The sequence below is a fragment of the Hemiscyllium ocellatum genome, chromosome 18, assembly GCF_020745735.1.
Source record: "Hemiscyllium ocellatum isolate sHemOce1 chromosome 18, sHemOce1.pat.X.cur, whole genome shotgun sequence".
Lineage (NCBI taxonomy): Eukaryota > Metazoa > Chordata > Chondrichthyes > Orectolobiformes > Hemiscylliidae > Hemiscyllium > Hemiscyllium ocellatum.
In genome coordinates, this window is record NC_083418.1 from 24953030 (window position 1) to 24980097 (window position 27068).

General features: G+C 41.7%; 1 protein-coding gene across 1 annotated transcript in view; it reads left to right on the forward strand.

The window, feature by feature from the left end:
- trpm5 (transient receptor potential cation channel, subfamily M, member 5) overlaps positions 1-27068 on the forward strand; it is a 123421-nt gene that overhangs the window by 49266 nt on the left and 47087 nt on the right. The window contains exons 5-13 of the mRNA XM_060838763.1: positions 268-434; positions 4871-5042; positions 7050-7114; positions 10532-10717; positions 15534-15636; positions 15752-15870; positions 18984-19352; positions 23873-24013; positions 24943-25066. Coding sequence (XP_060694746.1) covers positions 268-434; positions 4871-5042; positions 7050-7114; positions 10532-10717; positions 15534-15636; positions 15752-15870; positions 18984-19352; positions 23873-24013; positions 24943-25066 — 1446 coding nt within the window. The remainder of the gene's footprint in view (positions 1-267; positions 435-4870; positions 5043-7049; positions 7115-10531; positions 10718-15533; positions 15637-15751; positions 15871-18983; positions 19353-23872; positions 24014-24942; positions 25067-27068) is intronic.

Sequence of the window (27068 nt, forward strand, 5' to 3'; positions counted from 1 at the left end):
AGCAATGCTGTTAAAAAGGGGCATCTCCTCGTGGTTTACTTTTATGTTGTCTGTGTGGTTTGCTTTGCTGTTTAGTCTTGGAGAATTTGGGCTCAAAAGGGTCTTACGAAGTTAAGAAAGTATCGTCTTATCAGGAAGTAGGGATTACAACCTAGATCAGAAGATTTGTGACAAGAAAAGTAACACATCAGATATAATGTTCAATATGAAAGTGTTTTTTTTTGTTTAAATAAAAAAAAATCACGCTTTGTCCAAACTTCTACACAGGAGCTTGGATTATTACAAGTGGTTTGCGAGCTGGAATCACCAAACACATCGGGGAGGCAGTCCGTGATCATGCCATGGCCAACACGTGCTCTAAAATCAAAGTCTTTGCAATAGGAATATCGCCATGGAGAATAATTTCTGACCGTGAAGCCTTAGCCAATGTTAAGGTAAACTATTCAACTAATTTATAGCACCCTTCCTCACACCTCTCCTGCTTTAAGGATCTTGTTCTGAGTAACTTGTGATGAATTTTCATTGGCCCTGAGTCGGTGGAGTGGAGGGTGGGGAGAAGATGTGCCAAAATGCCTGATAAATAGTTTGGGGACTTCACATGCTGGCTCACAATTCGCACTGGAATCCAAGGCTATTTTGGTTTGATTTGTGAGGAAGTGGCGGAAACGCAGTCCACTACAAATTGAGCACTCCCCAGCAGAGGGGGTACCAATCAGAGGGAGGTTGTTCCCAAGCTCTGTTTACCGCAGTGAGGACTGGGGGCTGCTGGGAAGGTCAATTCCCCTCTTAAAGACTTACCTCGTGAATAGGTGGCATGTAGGGCTCAACAGGAGGGGATGCAGACATTGGGATGGCTGGGCACGTGAACTGATTTATTCGGGCTGTGATTAAACCCAAGTCACTGCATGTGTAGTGTCGCCCATCCATCCTCCTCCTCTAACGAAAAAAAAAGACAGTGTGTCAAGAGTTGGTAAGGTCAGGTTTTTTTTTGTTCTCATTTATTCAATCTATCTTGGTAATGTAGAGCTGAGGGGATAGAGGCTCGGGCAGTTTCATGCTCCTTTTACAGGATGTGACTGGTGTCCTTGTTGACTTCTCCTGTGAGAAGTGCACCCAACTCCATCTCCGACAGACCGCGTTAGGGAACTGGAGCTGGATGAACCTCAGATCATTCAGGAGGCTGAGGTGGTGATAGAGGGGAGTTATAAAGAGGTAATCATACTAAGCTACAGGACTAAGATAGCTGGGTGACCGTCAGGTGAGGGAAAGGGAATGGGCAGACAGTGCTGGGAGCCCCTGTGGCTGTTCCCCTCAATAATAAGTATACTGTTTTCGGTACTGTTGGGGGGAGCGACCAACCAGGGGTAAACCACAGTGGTTTCTGGCACTGAACCTAGCTCTGTGGCTCAGAAGAGAAGCAGGTAGAATAAGAGAGCGATAGTGATAGCAGATTCAATTGTGAGAGGAACTGACAAGAGATTCTGGTCGCGAGTGAGACTCCTGGATGGTATGTTGCCTCCTGGGTGCTAGGGTCAGGAATGTCTCTGATCGAGTCTACAGGATTCTTAAGGGGGAGGTAGAGCAGTCGGAAGTCATGGTATACATCGGTACCAATGACTAAGGTAGGGAAAGGAGGGAGGACCTGAAAAGTGAATATTAGGAGTTAGGTTGGAAGCTAGAAGGCAGGACAAGCAGAGTAGTAATTTCAGGATTGCTACCAATGCCACATGCTAGAGAGGATAGGAATAGAGAGCGGGGGCAGATAAACACATGGCTGCTGGATAGGCACTTGATATGGCAAAGGTACAGTCAATGTGATAGGTTAGTGTGTCTATTTTAATGCAAGAAGTATCAGGAATAAGGGTGATGAACTCAAGAGCATGGATCAGTACTTGGATCTATGATGTTGTGGCCATTACTGAGAGTTGGATATCACAGGGGCAGGAATGATTGTTGGATGTTCCAGCGTTTAAATGTTTCAAAAGTGGGGGAGGTAAAAGAGGTGGAGGAGTGGAATTGCTAATCAGGGAGAGTATCACAACTGCAGAAAGGAAGGTCATCAAAAGGGTTTGTCCTCAGAGTCAGTATGGGTGGAAGTCAGAAACAGGAAAGGAGCAGTCACTTTATTGAGAGTTTTCTACAGGCCTCCCAGTAGCAGCAGAGACACAGAGGAGCGGATTGGAAGGCAGATTGTGGCAAAGTGCAGAAGTAACAGTGTTGTTGTCATGGGTGACTTTAACTTTCCTAATATTGATTGGAACCTACTTAGTTCAAAAGTTTGGATGGAGCAGTTCTTATCAGATGTGTCCAGGAAGGATTCCTGACACAATATGTAGATATGCCGATGAGAGGGGATGCCATACTGGATTTGGTGCTTGGCAACAAACCAGGCCAGGTAGCTTGGTGGGAGAGCATTTCAGCGATAGTGATCAAAACTCCCTGACGTTTACTACACTCATGGAGGGGGATAGGAGCAGATGGTATAGGAAAGTATTTAAATGGGGGAGGGGGAATTACAATGTTATTAGGCAGGAACTGGGGTGCCTAAATTGGGAACAGATGTTCTCAGGGAAATGCATGACAGAATTGTGGAAGTTATTTAGAAAGCAATTGCTGATAGTGCTGAATAGGTTTGTCTCACTGAGGCAAGGAAGGGATGGTAGGTTGAAAGAACCTTGGGTGACAAGGGATGTGGAACATCTAGTCAAGAGGTAGAAGGAAGCTTGCTTGCTTAAAGTTGAGGAGGCAAGGATCAGACAGGGCTTTAGAGGGTTACAAGGTAGCCAGGAAGCAACTGAAGAATGGCCTGAGGAGAGCTAGAAGGGGGTTTAGTGGCTAGGAATAAGGAAAACCCTAAGGCATTCTACACTTATGTGAGGAACAAGAGGATGGCCAATGTGTGAGGGTAGGGCCGATCAGGGATAGTGGACGGAACTTGAGCCTGGAGTTGGAGGAAGTAGGGGAGGTCCTTAATAAATATTTTGCTTCAATATTCACTACTGAGAGGCACCTTGACATTTCTGAGGACAGCGTGAAACAGACTGATATGCTAGAACAGGTTGATATTAGGAAGGAGGATGTGCTGAAAATTTTGAAATACATAAGGATAGATAAATCCCTGAGTCAGACAGGATATATCCTAGGTAACTACTTGAAGTGAAGGAAGAGATACTGCATATTTGGCGATGATCTTTGTGTCCTCATTGTCCAATGGAATAGCACCAGATGATTGGAGGGTTATTCCCTTGTTCAAGAAAGGAAATAGGGATAATGCTGGGAATTACAGACCAGTCTTACGTCAGTGGTGGGTAAAGTATTAGAGAGGATTCTGAGACAGGATTTATGAGTACTTGGAAGACCATAGTTTGATTAGAGATAGTCAGGATGGATTTGTGAGGGGCAGGTCATGCCTCGCAAACCTTACTGAATTCTTTGAGAATTTGACAAAAGACATTGTTGAAGGTAGAGCAGTGGATCTGGTGTACATGGATTTTAGAAAGGTGTTTGATAAGGTTCCCCATGGTGGGCTCATCCAGAAAGTAAAGATGCATGGGATACAGGAAATCTGGCTGTCTGGAAACAGAATTGGCTGGCCCATAGAAGACAGAGGGTGGTGATAGATGGAAAGTATTCAGCCTGGAGCTCAGTGACCAGTGGTGTTCTGCAGGGATCAGCTCTGGAACCTCTGCTGTTTGGCATTTTTATAAATGACTTGGATGAGGAAGTGGAAGGGTGGGTTGGTAAGTTTGCTGATGACACAAAAAGTTAGTGGAGTTGTGGATAGTGTGGAGGGCTGTTGTAAGTTGCAACACGACATTGATGGGATGCTGAACTGGGCTGATAATTGGCAGATGGAGTTCAGCCTGGAAAACTGAAGTGATTCACTTTGGAAGGTTGAATTTGCAAACAGAATACAGGGTTAAAGGCAGGATTCTTGGCAATGTGGAAGAACAGAGGGATCTTGGGGTCCATGTTCATAGATCCCTCTAAGTTGCCATCCAAGTTGATGGAGTTGTTAAGAAGGTATATGGTGTGTTGGCTTTCATTAGCAGGGTGATCGAGTTTAAGAGTCGTGATGTTATGCTACAACTCGATAAAGCTCTGGTTAGACCACACTTGGAATATTGTGTTCAGTTCTGGTCGCTTCATTATAGGAAGGATATGGAAGCTTTAGAGAGGTTGCAGAGAAGATTTACCAGGATGCTGCCTGGACTGGAGGGCTTGTCTTAGGAAGAAAGGTTGAGTGAGCTAGGACTTTCCTCATTGGAGCGAAAAAGGATGAGAGGTGACATGATAGAGGTGTACAAAATGTTGAGAGGCATAGATAGAGTGGATAGCCAGAGACTTTTTCCCATGGTGGAAATGTCGATCACAAGGGGGTATAATTTTAAGGTAATTGGAGGAAGGTTGAGGGAGATGTCAGAGATAGCTGCTTCTTCTTCTGGCCAATAGTTCTCTGAGGCTGGACATCTGCCTGATTGAGGGGTGTAAATTCAGCTTCCAGACAGTTAACTCTCTGTGAAATGGCAAGTGGCAACTGGGATAGTGGGGATGTGCATTCCCACTGACCCTTCAGATGATGGAGTTGGAAACTCTACCATCTGAAAGCTCTTGGAATCTTTTAATATCTTCATGCGAGGGCAGATGTTTCAACTGAAAGATGGCTCCTTTGTGACAGTGCTGGACTTCCTTAATACTGCACTCAACTGTTTAACCCCAATGAACTCCAGCTACTGGGAGTTTGCTTTGAACTCACAATATCCTAACTTGGATTTAAGTACTACTACCCACTGGCAGCAAGTCTGCAACAAGTAAGGTTTGTGAAAATGTCCATCTGATTTTCAGTTCTTTTTTCCAAATCTTTAATTAGAAACATTGTCCAGCAATATACCAGGTTGAGGAGACAACTGAAGGTCCTCTTTACTCCTTGGATAACAACCATTCCCATTTCATCCTGGTGGATGATGCCACTCCCAATGGGACTACCACATTGTGGCTCAAACTGCTGAAACATATTTCTGAACAGCGGACTGGCTATGCAGGTAAGTGCAAGAAAGATTCTGCTCAGAGTGGGAATCTCCATTGTCACATCGGTGGGGGTGGGGGTGTTGGGGTCAGGGGGTGAATATGAACCTCTGCTGTCACTAGCCTCCATCTACCACCAGTCTCTTCTCCCTGCATGTGCTTACTGATATGTGGAACATCATCTCCTTTTACCTCAGAATGTGGAAGTGCCGGTGTTGGACTGGAGTGGACAAAGTTTAAAAATCACACAACACCAGGAAGTACTAACTATCGGAAAACTAACTATCTGAAAGCTAGTACTTCCAAATAAACCTGTTGGACTATAATCTGGTCTTGTGTGATTTTTAACTTTGTCCTTTTAACTCCACTCACTTCCTTCAGGCAGGAGATGCTGTTAATTGTACCTGTGTATGTCCTAGCTGTGCATGTCTTTTGTTGTTTCATCATTGTTTCAGTATTAATCAGGCCCGTCCCAGCCTCTTTCTCTGGTACATTGATATCATTGGTATCATCTCCTCTCACCCTGAATTGGAAAATTCCATCGTTGCTACCAGTTTTCACTCTTTATATAGTCCATCTCCAACTTCTTTTTTCCCCTCAGATCTTTCCTGATTTCGTCTTGCCAGTTTTAGGAACAGCTTTTCAACTATCGTGCATTAAAAACCCCACATTGACTCCCATAGCTGTCTTGACAGTGCTTACTCATATGCGGCCTTCTATAAGGATTCTATTCCATTCTCTCAGCTTTCCATTTACCATCAATTCAGTTCACATTATGCAACCTTCAATAGTAGAACTTTCAATACATCTTCAAAAGGAAATGTGAAATACCACCATCTTTTGAGCGTACCAATGCCCACATCCTGCAAAAGCAGAGATATATTTTTAAAAGCTTCTTTTTAAAGTTCTGTGCAACAAAACGCCAATCTTATTCTCGCATCCAGATACATTTTTGGTTTACTATCCAGTGAAAGAACTGTTGTGACAGGTCTCTCATGTATTATAGAAATTATTAAATTTTCATTTGTCCTTCAGTGTCAGATGTGACTCAGTCTGTTGTGTAAATCCAAACATTTATGGATTCAATTCAACTCAAGAGAATTGAGAATATAACAAGGCTTGAGATATGCTGCACTATCAGAGTTGCAGCCTTTTTTGATGAGATGTTATATCCGTGGCCCTGTCTTCTCTTTCAAGTGGATGTAAACGTTTTCAAGGCAGTGCTGTAAGAGAACTTTATCCCGACTGCTCTCATCAGTAGTTTTCCCTAATTAACATCACTCTAAACTATTATTTGTCACATTGCTGTTTGTGGGATCTCCCTGTGCTCAAAGTGGCTTAGGCTTTTCTGACATTACAACTGTGACAAAAAACTCAAGCATTGCAATGGCTGCAAGCATTTTCAGAACACCTTGAGATCCTGCAAAATGTTATTCAAATGAATGTCTTTCTTTAGTTTTAATTTCAGTAGAAGTGATGGATAGTCATTTCCCATTATGGGTTTCAGTGCTCAGGTGGAAAGTTGAATATCTAGCCTCTGACATCAAAAGATGTTCATTCTCGCACAAAGTTTAGATCTAAGTATAAATGTATTTCTATCCACACCGTTGGCCATCTTGTGGCAATTTACCAGCAAGTTAGGACAACCTCTGGACAGTTGGAGCTAATCCAAATCACTCCAAAACTCCTTTTAAACATAACAGTAAACATAGCAAAGAGGAGACTTTAATCTGAGTGCTGTGTGACAGTATTCATATCCGGCCATCATGCCAGTACACATTGCAATACAAAAGACACCCCTGAATCATTGTATTATTTAATTGCTGTGACACGGCAGATGTTGGAGACCACAGAAGTGGATATTGCACCATCATTCCCCACCTACCCCGTAGTATTGAATGAAAGAGAGTACTTATTACTACTATAAAAAAATCCTTTCAGAGGTATTTGGTCAGTCTTTTACAAATTATTTCTGTCTTAATGAAAGCACTGAGTGCATTAAACTCTGCTTCTGCCTTTTGCAGGAACTGGCAGTATTGAAATTCCTGTGCTCTGCGTTCTTGTCCATGGTCATCCAGAACTATTGCAGGTAACACACCTTTTGCTTCACTGGCTGATTATTAGAAAAAGAACACACATTTCAACCATAATACTGAAAGCACAACTTTCCTTAAATTCTACACCCCAATCAATTTAAGCCACCAATTTTGCCATGACATAATTTAGATATGGTACCATAAGTTCACAATTCTTTCCACTCTGCATTGCCATGCTGCTGGTCTTTGTGACAAGAATTCATTATTAACCTTCAGATGGTTTGTTAAGAAGGTGTCTTTGATTATCTAAATTGCCAGATAAGGCACATGATCCAGAACAGATAAGAATGGTTTCCTGAACCCAGATTGGGCAAACTAATTGAGGAACAGGGATTCTGTTCTTTATGATGGTGGCTGTCTCCTCAATTTGGTTGATTTTACAAACTGATGAACGAAGCTGATCTCTTATAGCTGAATAAGTAAATTACTGAATCGTCTTGAGTTCCTTTATACTAATCAAGCTATTGAGCCAGAGTCAGGACAATAATATATAATGTAAAGAAATGGGATCAGGAGTAGACCATTCAGACCTATGCAGCCCATTCTGCTTCACCATTTAATGAGATCATGTTTGATCTTCTACTGAAGAAGAGTCTTATTGGACTTGCAATGTTAACTCTACAAATGTTTCCTGACCTGCTGAGTTTCTTAAAACTTTCAGTGTTTGTGTCAGATTTCCAGCATCTGCAGTGTTTTGCCTTCATTCAGGTTGTCCCTAGTGACCTAGTCAACATTTATAACTCAAATCTATACCCTCAGACAGCATATCCGCGAATTATTACCTTGCTGTGTGGGGGAACTTACTATGTACAGATTGACAGTTGTGATTCCTACATTGCAAGTCACAACATTTCAAAAAGTACTTTATTGGCTGTAGAGCTGGTTGAGACATTTGGTGGTTGTGAAGCGTGTCACATAAATGCATGTCTGTCTTTAATACCTTTTATTGGTGTTAGCATATTAAATAGAAATCAACTATTAAAGGCGTCTGCACGTAACCATCACGGTGCAAACCTCAACTCCTTTACCATGATGGCGATTTGCAACAAATATGGGTGAACAGATACTGCTGACATCATCATGGTGCATCTGCATCATGCTGCACATTGGTGCTGATGTCATGTTGTGTACCCATTGCTGCCTCTCCTTCATTGTTCTGCACATTAAATCCCCCGCTCACCAACTCCTTGTCCAGGGTGTGAGGTGGCAGGTGAGGGTCAAGAAGGGTTTTATCTGAGAGCTCTTCTGAGTCACCAGTTTTGCAATCTATTTTCGGTGATACCTCTGTCAGTTGTGCTATATAAATCCTGGGTTTGTGTGAAGGAAGTTATCTCAGCTGGGACATTGAGTGCCCCTGTGCTTGTCATGGAAATTTCACGATGTCTACCTGTTCCTGATTACTAACTAGTGAGTCATTATCATTGGAGGTTATTTGGCCCATTATAGAATGTCCTTTTGCGACCTTACATTTATCTTTAGAGTAAACAGTCCAATTTTTCTCTCTCTCCACACTGAGACTCCAACCCCACCAGACGCTCTCAAACACATGGTCTAATTATTCTTGAACAATTTAAAGCGCGTACCTCAATTCCATTACCCATTCTCCAAAGACTATGTTGTAAGACATGAGTCAGGAAGGTAATGGAATATTCTCCCCTTCTCTGGATGGGTGCAGCTCTGACATCACCCAAAATATTCAACGCCAGTCAGAACAAAGCACCCTGCTTGTTGATTGGCACCTTATACACTGCCTTAAAAAGTAACTCACTCCAGTGTCAGCAGCGTGCACCATCTACAACTGTGCTACCCAAACAATTTCCCATTGTGACAATGTTTTTGTGCTTGACAATTGCCATTAGCCCAGACTTGGGAGACTGAGGATGGGTGTGATGGTGGACCTGGTGAGAGATTTTTGTGGGAGTGGGGACGGAGGTTGTTTTATTGGCATCACTTGCAGGATTTAAACTTCAAGGAGTATATCTATCAACACACCATCCAGACCTCAGGTTAAGGCCACACCACTTTAACTAAAATCTCAACTTGAAAGAGGCCATGTAATGTTTGGCTATTGGTCAGACCGCAACTGGAATACTGTGGGCAGTTTTAGGCCTCTTGGGAAAGATAATACTGCCATTGGAGAAAGTCCAGAGAAGGTTTACGTGGCTGATACCAATTTTAATGATAGTTATATAATTATAATTGCCCTTGCCCCATCGATAACTCTTGATCTGTGGCATATACCTATCCCTTTCCATCGCTAAACTAAAAGTAACTGAATTATGGTCACTCTCTCCAAAGTGCTCACCTACAACTAAATCAGACACCTGGTCCTGTACTCATTGGCATTTAGAAGAATGAGGGGCTACCTTACTGAAGCATGAAAGATTTTCAGGGGAATTGAAGGGTAGATATGGAAAAGTTTCTCCATTTGGGAGAATCTCAGTCCAGAGGGCATTATCTTCGAATGAGGTGTCACATGTATAAGACAGGTGAGGAGGCATTTCTTCTGAGGTTTGTGAATCTTTACCGCAGAAAGCTATTGAGGCTAGGTCATTTGAGTATATTTAAGGTTGAGATGGACAGATTTTTAATCACTAAGGGGATCGAGGATAATGGAAGGAAAATAGAGTTCAGGATTATTGCATAAGCCATGATCTTATTGCATAGTGGAGCAGACTTGATGGATATATGTCCTACTTCTGTTGTTGCATCTTTGACTTTTATGATCAGTTGTCTGCAGCAACCATCTCCATCTCTGAGATTGCAACCCCAGAACTGCCCACGTTTTAGGAAGCCCTGTTTGACACTGCAGCCATTTACCAAAGCTGTTTCAACAGCATTTCCCACATGTGTAGTCTGTACAGAGAAGGCCAGGAGGGAAATAGAAATGCCACCATCTGGGAGTTCCCTTCCAAATTGCTCACCATCCCTGATTTATAATATAACAACATGACTTCATTATCGCTAGGTCAAAATCCTCTAATGTACATCTAACAGCACCATGAGATTGCTTTCACTGCACAGACCACAGCAGTTAAAGAAGAAGAATGACTGATGCCTTCTTAATGGTGATTACAGTAAATGTCTACACCCTGGTGGCAAGTAGATGAGGTACTGCAAGGAATATTCTAGTGAGCAGACAAACCCTTCCCTTTCAGACAAGTAGGTTTGGTGCAAGAGAATTGAAGAAAATGAATTTTAAAAACTGGCAATCGAGAATAATCTTCCTCCAGGACTGAGCCTGCATCTCAATGCAGCAGTATATTCTGTTGTGTTTCATCTATATGGCTTAGGAAGTGGGGAATTGGTGCTTTTCTGCACCTGTGGAATAGTAGTTTCAAATGAATATTCTGATTGCTGTTTCTACAAGATACAAAATCTTGATAAGTGAGCTTCAATTTGCTTCATAGAAAGTGTACCAAGGGATGGAAAACTCTGTTCCGTGGCTAGTCCTGGCGGGATCTGGAGGCATTGCTGATGTTATTGCCTCGTTGATGCATAGACCTTTGGTTCCAGAGACTGTACAAGAACAACTTCAGGAAAAATTCCCAAGAGAAACCTTTTCCAGGGAGAATATTCTCAAATGGACCAAACTGGTAAGATTAGCGTTGTCACTAGTGCATTGAACAAATACTGAAAGGCTTGATACCTTGTTTCAATCAAATGCAAAAAGAATGCTGGAGAAACTGAACAGCTCTGGCAGCATCTGTGTTGTTTCAAATCCAGTATGAAGAGTAGTCGCATCAGACTCAAAATGATAACTCTGAATCTCTCTCTGCAGATGCTGCCAGATGTGCTGAGTTTCTTCATTCTATGTTTTAGATTTCCAGTGTCTACAGCTGATTTTATTGGCATTTTGTTTGCCTGCTTTATGACTGTTCTGTTTAATTTGTTTTGGACCAGACCAAGTCCCCTCAAAATATTTTAAGGCAGCCTAGACCCTAAAATAAGAAAAAGGACCATGTTCCAGATGCGATATGACTGATCAAACCACTCTGTTAAGCAAAGCAGGATTTATTTAAACAATATAGTTCAAATACAACCAAAGAAAGAAGAATTTAGAATAACTTAATTTACATTGGAAAACTTAACAGAAAATAGATAGAATAGCTATTATTAATTAACTGTTCCACGATAGAAATATCCATAAATACACTCTTCGGCAAAAATTCAAAATAATATTTATCTTACAATTAGTTCAGCAGCCTAGGAAGAGAACCCCAAGCTTAAACAAGAGAGGGAAAAATAGCTTCCATGTCTTTTTTGCCCACAATAGCAACTGCTTAAAGCTAAACCTAAAAACTAAAACAATAAGCCTAGAAATCCTGGTCAGTGACAGCTGGTCACACCCAGCTAGGCTGCTTCTATTGATTCCTGATGAAGGGCTCTGACCCGAAACATCGAATTTCCTGTTCCTTGGATGCTACCTGACCTGCTGTGCTTTAACCAGCAACACATTTTCAGCTCTGCTTCTATTGTTCCAACCATATAAAAAAAAACAAGTCTTCACAAGCTGATTACTTTACTGGTTTGCTAAGTAGACAGCTCAGTACCTCTGTCTTACAACCTCTCTTCAAAACAAAACCAGGATAGATAACCTTATAAAGCGATAGCATTGTCACAAAGTATGCTGAGCAAGAGGAGTAGGACATTTTGTCCCTCAAACCTGCTCTGCTGAAATATTGACTTCTCCACCTCCTGATGCTGCCTGGCTTGCTGTGTTCTTCCAGCTTTCTGCATGCTTACCTTGGATTTCAGCATCTGCAGTTTTTTTTTGGCCATGATTTAAGTGATCAGAGACAATGTGTAACTTAACTCTCTATTTGAACTTTCTTACTCCGTATCATTTGATATTCTCCCCTTACAATAGACTATCTATTAATTTTGGAAGTTTTGGCAATGTAAGTGTTTTTTTGGGGGTGGGGGGCGGGGATGAGAAAATTGCAGACTTCCATGACTTTGTAGAAAATTGTTCCTCTTGATTTCTGCACTGAATGACCTAGTTCTAACTTCAGGACTAGCATTGGGTTAGGAGCATAGCACACTGAAGCTCTTAGAGGGGAGATAATTATTCACTTGAGCCCCAGTTGGCAACAGGGATTGGGATAGATTGCAGAGAGTGGCATATGATTATGCCCAACAAGACCAGAAATGTCACCAGTGCTCCAGGTGTCATTTAACCATGATTCTATATAAGTTTAACGTAAGTTCTCTGCTTTCCAAATTTTCCCACTAGACTTGAATCCTAATACAGGAAATCTTTGTACTCTTTTATGCTCTTATTAAGATGCATCACCAATTTTCTTGTTTGTTTTACCTGATTTAGACACTTATTCATCACACAGTTGTTAGGGTTCATAATCTTCCTGCTAAACTGTACTATCTAATTCTTATTTACACTGGAACTAATTTGCTTTTGCTTGCTTGTTCTGCTAGTTACTAATGGTTTTGAATGTACATTATTAGCACAAACCTCTTCCTCTGGCTCAGTGTCAAATTTTACTTTTAATACTCAACTGGAAACATTTTGTTATTTGAGAGAAATTATTTAACACAAGTTGTTGTATTAACTAAATTGTTCCATATGCCAATTTCCACACATTGAACCATGCAGCAAAATACTCTGAGCTTTGAAACTGTTCTATTGTAAATAACTAACTTTATCTAAACACCAGTGCCCACCTTTCTCTGTCCACTTGGCAAGCTCTGTCTTTAAATTCAAAGCCCTGTCTTTAAATTCAAAGCCCATTGAGCATCCCTTGTTCTCAATAAACTCTGTTAGTTTGAGTCTTAAAGGGACATGCATTTCTAACTCTGACATACATGCTCCTGATTAAATGTAATCTTCAAACTTTGAGATTCTATTTCTGTTTCCCAAATCCAAATTGTAGACCTGAGTGGTAAACAACAGTGATTGTTGCATCAATCTTTGTGGGACATCCCTGCCCACCTCTTCTCATGTCTTTATCTTAAATGTTGGCTTTTCAGTTCTAGTTTTATCCACCATGATGTCCCATTACAGGCTAGTTTTCTCGTGCTTTTGAATGAGAGAAATTTGCCTGTGCTTAATTCATCGTTGTTTTATATGCTTCCCACTGCCATTTTGTTTTACATTTGTCAGCACATTTTTTCCTGTTTGCTTTTCTAACTTCCACTGTTGTCTCCTTTAAAGTCAACCTTTTGTTTAATTGTTGGTTTAGTCTTGTGTTTTTCTCACTTATTATTTTCATGTTCTGATTGCCATTGTTCCCCTAGATTTATTACTCTAATCTGGTTCATTTCAGAATTTAAGACTCCTCCTTCATTGAGTTTTCCATTACCTAATGTTTTCTTCTTTGACTTGGACAATATGGTGGCTCCATGGTTAGCACTGTTGCCTCACAGCACCAGAGACCCGGGTTCAATTCCACCCTTGGGCAACTGTGTGAATTTGCACATTCTCCATGTGTCTACATGGGTTTTCTCCAGGCACTCCAGTTCTTCCACTTGAGTGGATTTGCCATAGTATTTAGGGATGTGCAGACTAGGTGGATTAGCCATGGGAAATGCAAGGTTTCAGGGATAGGTTTTGGGTGGGGGGGGGGGGGGGTGGTTTGTGTGGGATGCTCTTCAGAGGGTTGGTGTGGACCTGATGGCAAGAATGGCCTGCTGAAGGGATTCTGTGATTTGTTTTACTGCATTCTATGTTGTTAAAAGCATTTCAAATGGCTGTACATAAATGCAAATGTGCTGTTGGTTATTGTAATCCTTTGTAGATGTGAAGGGAGTCACTGGATAAACAAAGTAGTTAATTGGATGAATGAGTAGCTTCAACTTATTGAGAGTAGGCGATTGTTTGTTCTGTGAAGTAGAAGGACTATGATTCTTGTTGGACAATGCTTCAACTCCTTTACAATAAACTAACAATAAATAACCAAAAAAAAGGATATGAAAGGTATTATAACCCAGGGATAACAAGCCAAACTGAATCAGCCTTACTATCTGTGGCTTTGCACCTTAGTGAAATTAAAATTGTCAGTGACCCTCCAAGTTGTGCAATTGTTCCTAACCAGATTTTATGAACAGATCTTGGACACCAAGTTAATAACTTAACAATTTATTAATAAGCTGCAACTTTAGCAGGTTAAGGCTAAACAAAAAGGTAAATTAACATGTATGATTCAAACCTAATCTTTTTCGAGTATAACCCCCGCTGTCTCTCAGACAGACACAACAATTAAGGGATAAATTAAATGAATTGTAATTTGCCAGTTCAATTAAACAGTTTCAAATGATAGATTCTAGCCTTCAGGCAATGAGTTGTTCACAGCCATGCCTGTCTAATTTCAAAGTCAATGGTGAATACAAATAGACTCGGTGCACTTCTCAAAGAATTTAGGTTTTGCTTATAGTTGGGATATTTTTCTCAGAACATCCAACAATTTTTTTTAACTGGATAGAAAACTACAGAGTCAAAATACAGCAGCCAATGCTGAATCTCCTAAAACCAGTCAACACTGGGTTTCTCTTTCTGTTTTCAGTGATATTCTCTGTGGTTACCTGGTTAGTATTGGTCTTCCCTTGATTAACTAACTCATTATCCAACCGCCTGCCAGCACTAGATATGGAACGCTCAGTGCCAACTTGTCGACAGTGTTCTTTAGATCAATAATTTAAGTTAAATTATCTTCCAGGCCAGTCACCAATAGCAAACATCTGCATCCTTTTTCTTTTAAAACATACCGTTATTCAGAAATCAACCAATCGTAATTCCACCAAAAATATGAGGAGAATTTTCTTTACAACATTGTGAGGTTGTCGACACAGTTTAGTGGTTATGTTACTGGATTAGTGATCTAATGTCTTAACGCGAGTAACAAATGCTGGCCTTGCTGGTAATGGACTCATCCCACGAAGACAGTAATAAAAGCAAATCTAAATTATGAATCACCACTTTCATTTCGGAGGAACCTTACTGTCCTTACCTTGACTGGTCCATATACAATTTTAGATGAACAATAAGAGGTGATTTTTAACTTCCTTCTGAAATTGCCTATCAGACTGCTTTGTTCAACTCGGCAGTTCGTCACCACTCTCACAAGAGTAATTAGGGATGGGTAATAAATGCTGGCTTTGCCTGTGACACCCCCATCCATGAGAAAATATATGATTCTCTCAGGGCAGTTTCAAAAGGACTGAAATGTATTTATTCATCTGCAAAGCTTTCTGCTTTACATTGCCTCTGATGTGTGTTTAACCCTCTTTGAATTGTTTAATTCAGTAATAAGACAAATTGCGGAACGTTCATAAATATCAACCATCTTTAATGTCAGATGATTAAAATTTAACTTGCATGATTTAAAAATCTTGGGTAGTTTAATCTAAAATATTGTCCTGAAGAAGCAAACATGTAAACTTCTGGATTCTTTTAAGATTCAAAACATTATGGCCAAAGACCATATTTTAACAGTACACAACTCAGAACAGGAGAGTTCTGAGGACTTGGACACGATTATGCTGAAAGCCCTGGTCAAAGGTAGGGAGACTGCCATTTTTTTACAGCAATCATATTCTAGCATCAATTGAAAAGTAATGCGAAATGTCGGGTTCAATGTAGATATTTACAATGAATGTTTGACCCTCCTCTCTAGCATGTAAGAGTCAGACTCAGAAAGCCCAGGAGTATCTGGATGAACTAAAACTTGCTGTAGCCTGGAACAGGGTGGATATTGCCAAGAATGAGATTTTCAATGGTGATGTGGAGTGGAAGGTAAGACATATAATTTATTTTGACAATGTGAAAGAGCCAAGTATGAGCCATTTGAGGTTTTCCTGCCTGTGTTACTAAAAGGATAGGTCTGTGGAACTGCCATCTTGGGTGGGCTAATAGCAAATTTACATCAATTACAATTTCTATTTGGATGGGAACCAATGGCAGTGAATCAGAAGTTTCATTCAAAGAAGGAAAAGATAAGCTGAACCTATAAAAATGAAAGCAACATGCTAGAATTATCTGAATGGCAGAAACAGTGTGAGATCTTAGTGACATGTTGGAACAATGAAACAAATTCTTCCTTTTAAATTTGCTTTGGTCAAGTACTGAATAAAGAAAGGAAAAAAAACTTGTACTACAATACCGTCGTTCGCAATCTCAGGACGTCCCAAAACAATTTTATAGCCAGAAAAGTACTTTTTGAAGTATTGTCACAGCTAAGATACATTCTACATCCCAGACTTAATAGGCTGAATGGCCTGCTTCCACACGATAGGGATTATAAGATTTTACAAACTAGGAAAAATGGATTGTGTTATCAGTTATTCACCTATTGTTGAAGGTGTTCACTGCTCCAATCAGGAACAGATCCAGCCATATTGAAAGAATACAATTCATTTGCATATCTGCTGATAAGCTGCTCTGCCAGTCCACAATAACCTGGGAAAATCAAACTATTCAAGCTAATTCCAGGGGGCTCATGTGATACAGTGGTAGTGTCTCTACATCTGAACCAGGAGGCCAGGATGCAAGTCCCACCTGCGCTAGATCTGCATAATAACTTCTAATCAACTTGTCCAAAGATGTTATCTATTCCTGCTCAATTCAGCTCAATTCGAAGCTAATTCGCCCCTCCATAACTTGGAAGTGTTACTTAGAATTTTTAGCCTTCCTTAACCTAGGCAGTTGCGATAATTGATGCACACGTACAAAGTCTCATTGCTTCATTGTTTTTTAAATCACGATCCAATTCTGATCTGTAACTTTGAGCATATTTGAGTTTTTAAAGTCAGAGAGATGTACAGCACAGAAAAAGACCCTTCCATCCAACTCATCCATGCCAATCAGATATCCTAAATTAATCTAGGCCCATTTCCTAGCATTTGGCCCATATCGCTCTAAACCTGTCCTATTCATATGTCCATCCAAATGCCTTTTAAATGTCACCATTGTAACAACAACCACCACTTCCTCTGGTAGTTCATTCCATACATGTACCACCCTCTGCATGGAAATGTTGCCCCTTAGATCCCTTTTTAATCTTTCCCCTCTCACCTTAAACCTATACCGTCCAACTTTGGACAACCCAGGGAAAAAACCTTGGCTATTTACTCTCTCCATGCCCCTTGTGATTTTATAAACCTCTATAAGGTCACCCCTCGGCCTCTAAAGCTCCAGGGAAAATAGCTTGAGCCTATTCAACCTCTCTTTAGCTCAAACCATCAAACCTTGGCAACATCCTTGTAAATCTCTCCTGAACTTATTCAAGTTTCACAGCATCTTTTCAATAGCATGGAGACCAGAATTGCATGCAGTACTCCAAAAAAAAGCCTAATTAATGTGTTCAAAACTGGGAATTATTTTTGACTGCAATCAGTATGAAGGTCTCCCATGTTCCCCAATGTGGAAGAAGACCAAAGCTCATTCAGCTCATCTCAAGACACTTCAGTACAAATCCTATGTGCACGTTGCAGTGTGTTACTGAGGCAGAGCTGCATGGCCAGAAATGTGCCCTTCAGATGGGACATTGAACGTCAGCACAAAATCAAAATACTGCAAAAACTGGAAACCAGAAACACACACAAAATGCTGGAAATACTCAACAGGCCAAGCAGATAGAGAAACTGTTAATCTTTCAGGTGCAGAAACATTTCTACAGAGGATGCCTGACCTGTTCAATATTACCAGCATTTTCTGTTTTTAATTGACACATTTGATATCTACCTGATTCATGGCATTAATTAAGAAAACTAGAGGATTATGGAACAAGAATAGGTTCAAGCTACAGTCATGGTTGACATCACCAAACTTCATATATCAGCTCCTTGGTATATTTTGTTAGCAAAAGTCTTATAACCTTAGATAGAAGATGTATAGTTGATCTAGTATCAACTGTCATTTGGAAAAGAGAGTTACAAATACCTTACCATCCTTTCGGTAGATAATACAGAGAGTGCAGGAAGTCCTATGTAAAATGTCACAGAGAGGCTTCCCAGCCAAAGAGGCATCCATTTAATGGTCAATTGGCCATTAACAGATGAAGTGTGATTTCAGAAGCCAGCAGCTCTCCAATTACAGTGACTCACTGGGATTGTGGCCAGTGCTGGTATTACACTTCAGGCTTGAGGAGGTAGAATCTCTACAGTGTGGAAGCAGGCCATTCAGCCTATCGAATCCACATGACCTTCAAAGAACAACCCAGCCAGACCCACCCTATCCTTGTAACCTTGCATATCCCATGGCTAACCTACCTAGCCTACACATCCCTGGACATTATGAGCAATTTAGCATAGCTAGTCCACCTAACATGCACATCTTTAGACTGCAGGTGGAAACCCACACAGACATGGGACAATATGCAAACTTCACAAAGACTCAATCGCCCGAGGGTGGATTGGGGTAGTTTCTTCACTCCAAGAGTAGTAGGAGTGTCGAATGACCTGCTTGCAACAGTAGACTTGATGATGTTAACGGCATTTAAATGGGCATTGGACATACTTATGGATAGTAATGGAACGGTGTAGGGTATCAGATTAATTTCATAGGTCAGTGCAACATTGAGGGCCGAAAGGCCTCTACTGCACTGTGATGTCCTATGTCCTATGTTAATAAACACTGTCCTTGCAACACTTATCCCCACCAAGTCTCTTTGCATTGTTTCTAGTTTTTGATCATTTAGGAAGTACTCTGCCATATCATTTACAAGGCCAAAGCAAATTATTTCCCATTCACCTACATTAGTCAATGTTTACTCCTTGACCAACATTACTCAAACAGAACTCATCACCAGACAATACTTTGTTGGAGAATCTTGTATGGTGCAGCAATCATATCAACATGTTCTAATCAAAGTCCTGTACAAGAACAATATGTGTACTTTTGTTTTGTAGTCTTGTGACCTGGAAGAAGTAATGATGGATGCCTTGGTGAATGACAAACCAGAGTTTGTCCGGCTGTTCATTGACAATGGGATGAATATGTATGACTTCCTCACCTATGGCCGGCTCCAGGAACTCTACCGTTCCATCTCGCAGAAGAGCCTCCTGTATGAGCTCTTACTGAAGAAACACGAGGAGCAGAGACTAACTATAAGTGGCAGGAACTCCACTTCACACCGTGACTCACCAGAGAAGAGGCCCAAGTTTACCCTGTATGAAGTATCTAAAGTGCTAAAGGATTTCCTACACGATGCATGCAAGGGTATTTTCCAGGAGTCCACCCCTTCTCGCAAGCATTTGGGTGTTAAGAAATCAATAACAGTAAGTGCAAGACTCAGCAGTCAGCAGTCTGTTTGCCACTCACATTGCTTGGTAGAATCAATCCCTTAGCAATGTTCCACATGAGCTTTCCTAGCATAACCTTCAACTCCTTTACCAAGATGGCATCTTGTGCTTAATGTCAGCTTGAAGCCACATTGAAGGCTCTTTACTGCCGGAAGGAACTGTCAAGCCCCCATTCTTGCTGATACATTTTGAGGTACTGATTTATCCATGCACTGATCTCTTCAATAATTAGCAGCTACAACTGCTGAAAGGTGATGAAGTATAGCCTGTAAAATTCCTGAAATTAAAACTCAACAAATTGGGAACTTGTGTCCCCTCCCATCTGAAACATTTTGCTAAACTCTTCTTACCTTCAAGACAAATTTCCATCCCTGCTATTTAGGCACTTTGTCAAAAAGACTTAGAATAGAGGCCCACCACACTGACAATTCCCTCTGTTCTCAGCAAGTTTCCAGCCACCTGCTCTGGTACACTTATTCCCAACCAAGTTATTTCTGCCTAATGTCTCACTAAGATAATATCCCTCACCCAACAGAATGTACCACACAACAAAAAGAAAAAGGATTGCAATTTACTGTAGAGTAGATGTTACTCACTACCCTCCTCTACTCTGCCAAGAATCTTACCATTAGCCTAGTACAGAGGAACCTTGATTATCCGAATGAGATGGATGGGCACTATTTCGTTTGGTTAATTGATTCAATGCCTCTCCTCTGGGGCTTGGAGTTTTCTGAAGTTTCCTTTGTCCTCGCTTTGCCTGTCTTGCTCCTTCTCTCTGTCTCAGGGTTTGTTTCTGAGCAGAGACATACTTGTGTGAAAGGGATCTGCAGCATTGATGAAGCCCCGCACTAGTCTTCCACCCCCTTCCCACACACCCCCTCCTCCAAATCAGTTCAATGGGATTGACACAGCGAGCACTTCATAAAGTCCATTCCCTGTTCAGGAGACAAGGTTGCACTTGAGACCCTGCCCCCATGCGCTCCTGTCCACCCCCACCCTGCCCCCTGTCTGCTCCTGCCCCCCCATCCGTCCCCACCCTGCTCCCCTAGTCTGCACAATCCCAATAAGTTGATCATCTCTTTCTTATTTCTCAGCTCCACACAAATACCTTCCCTGGATGTATTTCTGGGAATATCCTCCCTCAGTACAGCTGTAATGCTATCCCTTATCAAAAACACCACTCTCCCCCCCCCTCTCTTGCCTCCCAATCCTGTCCATCCCTGAGCCATGTTTCTGTAATTGCTATGATCTCGCAGTCCCATGTTCCTAACCATGCCCTGAGCTCATCTACCTTCCCTGTTCAGCCTCTTGCATCGATAAAATGCAGTTTAATTTATCAGTACAGCCTTGTTCTCTGCTTTGTCCCTGCCTGACCTGACTGTTTGACTCGCTTCTTTTCTCAGCTGTACCAGTCTCAGATTGATCTCTTTCCTCGCTATCTCCTTGGGTCCTAAGCCCCACCTTACTAGTTTAAATCCTCCCAAGTAGCTCTAGAAAATCATTAGTCCCTTGCAATTTAGGTGCAATCCATCCTTCTTATATAGTTGTCTTCTACCCAGAAGAGATTCAAATGATCTAAAAATGTGAATCCTTCTCCTATACACCAGCTCTTCAGCCATGCATTCATCTGCTCTGTCCTCCTGTTCCTACCCTCACTAGCTCGTAGAGTAATCCAGATATTACTACTCTCGAGGACCTCCTTTTTAAATTTCTGCCTAACTCTCTATAATCTCCCTTCAGAATCTCAACATTTTCCCTTCCTCTGTCGTTGGTTCCAATGTGTACAATGACCTCCTGCTGGCCCCTCTTCCCCCCTTGAAAACATTCTGCACCCTCTCTGAGACATTCTTGATCCTGGCACCAGGGAGGCAACACACCATTCTGATTTTTTTGCTGCTGGCCACAGAAATGTCTGTCTGTACCTCAGACTAGAGAGTCATAGAGATGTCCAGCATGGCAACAGACTCTTCGGTCCAACCCGTCCATGCCGACCAGATATCCCAACCCAATCTAGTCCCACCTCCCAGCACCCGGCCCATATCCCTCCAAACCCTTCCTATTCACATACCCATCCAAATGCCTCTTAAATGTTGCAACTGTACTAGCCTCCACCACTTCCTCTGGCAGCTCATTCCATACACGTACCACCCTCTGCGTGAAAAGGTTGCCCTTAGGTCCCTTTTTATATCTTTTTCCTCTCACCTTAAACCTGTGCCCTCTAATTCTGGACTCTGTGACCCCAGGGAAAAGACTTTGCCTATTTACCCTATCTATGCCCCTCATAACTTTATAAACCTCTATAAGGTCACCCCTCAGCCTCCCACGCTCCAGGGAAAAAAGCCCCAGCCTGCTCGGCCTCTCTCTAAACCTCAAATCCTCTAACCCTGGCAACATTCTTGTAAATCTTTTCTGAACCCTTTCAAGTTTCACAACATCTTTCCGATAGGAAGGAGACCAGAATTGCATGCAATATTCCAACAGTGACCTAACCAATGTCCTGTACAGCCGTAACATGGCCTCCCAGCTCCTGTACTCAATACGCTGACCAATAAAGGAAAGCATACCAAATGCCGCCTTCATTATCCTATCTACCTGTGATTCCACTTTCAAGGAGCTATGTACCTGAACTGCAAGGTCTCTTTGTTCAGCAACGCTCCCAAGGCCTTTATCATTAAGTGTATAAGTTCTGCTAAGATTTGCTTTCCCAAAGTGCAGCACTTCGCATTTATCTGAATTAAACTCCATCTGCCACTTCTCAGCATATTGGCCCATCTGGTCAAGATCCTATTTTAGTCTGAGGTAACCCTCTTCGCTGTCCACCTCCAATTTTGGTGTCATCTGCAAACTTACTAACTATACCTCTTATGCTCGCATCCAAATCATTTATGGAAATGACAAAAAGTAGAGGGCCCAGCACCGATCCTTGTGGCACTCCACTGGTCACAGGCCTCCAGTCTGAAAAACAACCCTCCACCACCACCCTCTCTTCTACCTTCAAGCCAGTTCTGTACCCAAATGGTTAGTTCTCCCTGTATTCCGTGAAATCTAACCTTGCTAACCAGTCTCCCATGGGGAACCTTGTTGAATGCCTTACTGAAGTACATATAGATCACATCTACTGCTCTGCCCTCATCAATCCTCTTTGTTACTTCCTCAAAAAACTCAATCAAGTTTGTGAGACATGATTTCCCATGCACAAAGCCATGTTGACCAACCCTAATCAGTCCTTGCCTTTCCAAATATATGTACATCCTGTCCCTCAGGATTCCCACCACTGACATCAGGTTCACTGCTCTCTAGTTCCCCAGCTTGTCCTTATCACACTTAAACAATGGCACCACGTTAGCCAACCTCCAATCTTCCCCCAACAACAATTGATTGATTGTAACCCGATGTAACCCTCATTACATTTGGGCTAGTCTTGACACCAAAAACTTGGTTATTTGTGCTACATTCCCCTGAAAGTCCATCACCCCCATAACTTTGCAAAACAGCATACTTGTTTGAAATGGGGATAGCCACAAATGTCTACGGCACTACCTGCCTACCTCTCCTACCTTTCCTGGAGTTAACCCATCTATCTGACTATATCTACAGCTTTTCTCCCTTCCTATAACTGCCCTCCATCACACCCCGTTGCTCTTGTAAATTCCTCATTGCCTCTGACTATAGCTCCAACCGATCCATTTGATCTGACAGAATTTGCAACAAACAACATTTATTGCATCTATAATCCTCCATAACCCTTAAACTTTCCTGAAACTCCCACATTTGAGAAGAAAAGCATATCATTCTACTAAAGGCCATTTTGCTCCTTCCAATCTATAGACCCAGAAAATAGCATCATCTTATTCCTCTGCAAAACACTGCTCCAGGCGAACTTAATACTTATGGCTTATATCTTTAAAATTTAATCAAGAGCCCATCTCAATAAAAACATATAGTCAAGAAAGAACCCACTATATTACTATTGTAGATTTATAGGAAGGCTATACTTAAAACTATTCACTTACCTGTTTCTGTGCTATGACCTCTCCCAAACAGGTTCCTCCAATTTCAGTTGTGAATTTCGCTCTTTAAGTTTTCCCAGACACACACCGATATCCAGCGATACATGAATTCAACACCAAAGGCAGTAACAGCACAGGTTCACTGCTGTGTCAGTTAGCAGTGTGGGTTTCTTTCTCTCTCTCCTTTATAGACCATGTGCTTGCTGCCTTTGTCTGTCTTTCTCCCTGTTAAAAGTGCTGTTGTTTTGATTTTTTTTCCAAAGTTCCAAAACAATTGTGACAGCATATAAAACATTAATTGCTGCTCCCGGAATTCAAGGAAATCACCTCCAACACCTAAAATACCTCAAAAAAGGAGCAGCCTGTTACAGCCAGAAATTTTTCCCGTCTTCCATCTTGGATTACCCAGGAAAAACCAGGCTTAGCTTTGAAGGAGCAGATTTTAATTTAAACATCTGAACACAACATCTATGTACTTTTTTACAGGAATTGAACAGCAAATTACGCGGTCAGAGGTTGTTTGTGATGCCTGATTTAAGCCAGAAGCTGGAAAACCCTTGGAGGGACCTCTTTTTGTGGGCCATCCTACAGAACCGACAAGAAATGGCTAACTACTTCTGGGAAATGGTAAGTAATTTTTCAGAGAAACCAGACCTTGCTGTCTTTCAAGCCACCAGCATGACTGAGGGCCCAGCTCTGGATAGTGGGAGACCAGAGAGATGCTCCCCATAAGGTGTGTCTCACGACCATGCAGAATCCCAACAGACTGTGGAATTTGCCTAGCGCCCAGAACCCTCAGATAAAGTCACCAAGAATTGATTCATTCAGAGGATCCCGACAGACTTGACCGAATAGTTAGCCAGGAAATGGAAAATTTGGAGAAATTACAACCTACTCTAACTCCTGGCTGTTGATCAATGTGACCTCCCAAATCATTCCCATTGATACTTGACCCTGACCAGCAGCCCCACTGCTCCCAGCCCCTCCAATCTGCTCCAGACTGGATTGGACCCAATCCAACCTGAGCCCACTCACCCACCTTGGCATCTGTACCCCTCACCCACTTCACCTGATACCTGGAATGAGCAGACTGCCCTCTGAGGAAGGGCGAGACAGGCTAGGCTGTATCCTGGAAGAGTCTGAAGTCACTGACTTGAAACATAAGATCGTGGGGGGTCTTGACCAGGTGGATGTTGAAAGGATGTTTTCTCTTGTGGGAGAATCTAGAACCAGGGGGTCATAATTTAAAAATAAGGGAACATACATTTAAAACAGATGTGGAGACATTTTGTTTTTGTCTACAGGTTGAGAGTTTTTGGAATTCCCTTTGTTTAAAAGCAGTGGATGCAAAATCTTTACATATTTTACGATGGAGACTCAACACAAGTGTCAGTTGTTGGTAATTAGTCTGTATTTACCAAGCTGTTATTCTGGTTTAATGGATCCATAGGTTTAGCTTTGAATTTACAAGGGTTAACTTCCCCTTGACACGTGCAAATAACTGATTGATTGTGTGAGTTTCTCTCTGTCTCTGTCTGTCTGTCTCTCTCCTATAGGGTCCAGAAGCAGTGCCTGCAGCACTGGCCGCATGCAAGATTTTGAAAGAAATGGCTCACTTGGAATCGGACACTGAGACATCTCAGAGCATGAAGAAGGCCAAATATGATCAACTGGCACTAGGTACATTTAAAAAAAAACCCAAACAGCAACATCTCTTACAACACCATTGGTGCATAGACCATGGACCAGATTAGGAAATACTTTGTAAAGGAGTCAGGGCAATCAATCTGTTTTCGTTTATCAATCTAATAAAGCTCTAAGACGTGCAATTTCCAATTGCTTCTGAAATTAGCTGTTCCCTCTGATTCTCTAGTTGGGAGTCCTGTCTATGTGTTGATCCCTCTCAGTGTGAAGAAGAACTTCCTGTCAGTCCTAATGTTGCCTTTATTAGTTTGAACCTGTGCCTTTTTCTTCCCTGCCCCATCCTATCTTGCCAAATATCCAAACTTGGCATTTAAATAACTTTGGTCAGATGATCTATTTTGTTCACTATGGTATAATTCTGTAGAATCTCCACTTAGAGGTCCACTTTCAAAACTTTAAAGATCTATTAAAACTATTACACGTAAAGACCATTTCTTTGCATTTTTCTGTATTTTGATTGTGAACTGAAATGGGAATAAAAGATCTTTATAAAGTAAGGATTGTGGAGATGTCACTGTACTATTTAAAGCAAGTTGCTCATTGTGAGTGTTGTTTACACTGCTGTTTGTTCAAGCAGTGATGAGGGTAGAAGGGTGGGTGCATTGGAGCCAAGGACTGTGTAAGAAGATAGATTTGGCTAGCAAGAAGTAGCTAATCTGTCTCTGGAATGGATAACCAGGTGTCATTGACAAAATCCTCTCGCCCTGCCAACAACTATGCTATCACCTCACAGGCAGCTGAACAGCTTGTGGGTGTGAATGTTTGGGTCAGAAGCCACATGGACCTCCTTGAAAGAAAATGTTATCCTTTTCTCCACAGCCTTGAGCCTGAAAACGGGCAATCTATATTTTTCCACCACAGTTTTGGTAAGCAGTCGCTCTTTACCAATAAGTCAGAAATTTTATTGCTCGTCACCCTCTACCTCCTCCAAGTGAAATCCCTGGAGAAAGAAGCTCAAAGAGCAATAAGTTCTAGCAAGCTAAAAGGATCATCTCAGTGGATTCTGTGGACAGAGATATTGAAGTGCTCTCCCAGTCTTTCCCTCCACCCATTACATCCTGTTTTTTGTGTGTCTGTCTTCCTGTACACATGTGCAGAAATTGTTTTATAAGGGGTTAGAGTTTCAACAGTAGAATTTTAAGTTGTGGGCTCATCATTCTTTATTTACAGCTACATTCTATTTATTTGTGACAGATAGTAATTCTTGTTATGCACAGAAACCTGGTATGGGCTTTCTCTCCACCTGAGACTGAAAGGCAGATTAATTGGGTAACTTTGCATACATTTATAACACCTTTAACGTTTGTGACAACTCCAGGAATAATGGTCACAAAAACAGAAATTGCTGGAAAGGCTCAGCAGGTCTGGCAGCATCTGTGAAGAGAATTCAGAATTAACATTTCGGATCCAGTGACCCTTCCTTAGACCAGGACCTGAAACATTAGCTCTGATTTCGCTCCACAGATGCTGCCAGACCTGCTGAGCTTTTCCAGCAACTTCAGTTTTTGTTTCTGGTTTACAGCATACACAGTTCTTTCGGTTTTAACCAGGAATAATGGTACTTGGTTTCCAGTATGTTACCCCAGTGGGATGCCATACCGATAAGACAAGATTGCATGGATTTGCGAGGAATATACGAGCATGAATAGAGGACTGGTTAACCAATAGAAAGCAGAGAGTTAAAATAAATGGATGTTTCTCTGGTTGGAGATCAGTGCTGAGTAGTGTGCCGCAGGGCTCAGTGTTGGGCTGGCAACTGTTCATGATATATATAAATGATTTTGAAAAGGAGACCGAGTGAAACATATCCAAGTTTGTTGATGGCACTAAATTGAGTGGAAAGGCAACTGTGCAGAGGATGTGGAGGGTCTGCAGAGAGATGTAGATAAGTCAGTGAGTGGGCGAGGGTCTGGCAGATGGAGTACAATGTTGGTTAATGTGAGGTTATCCATTTTGGAAGTAAATATAGTAGGTCAGA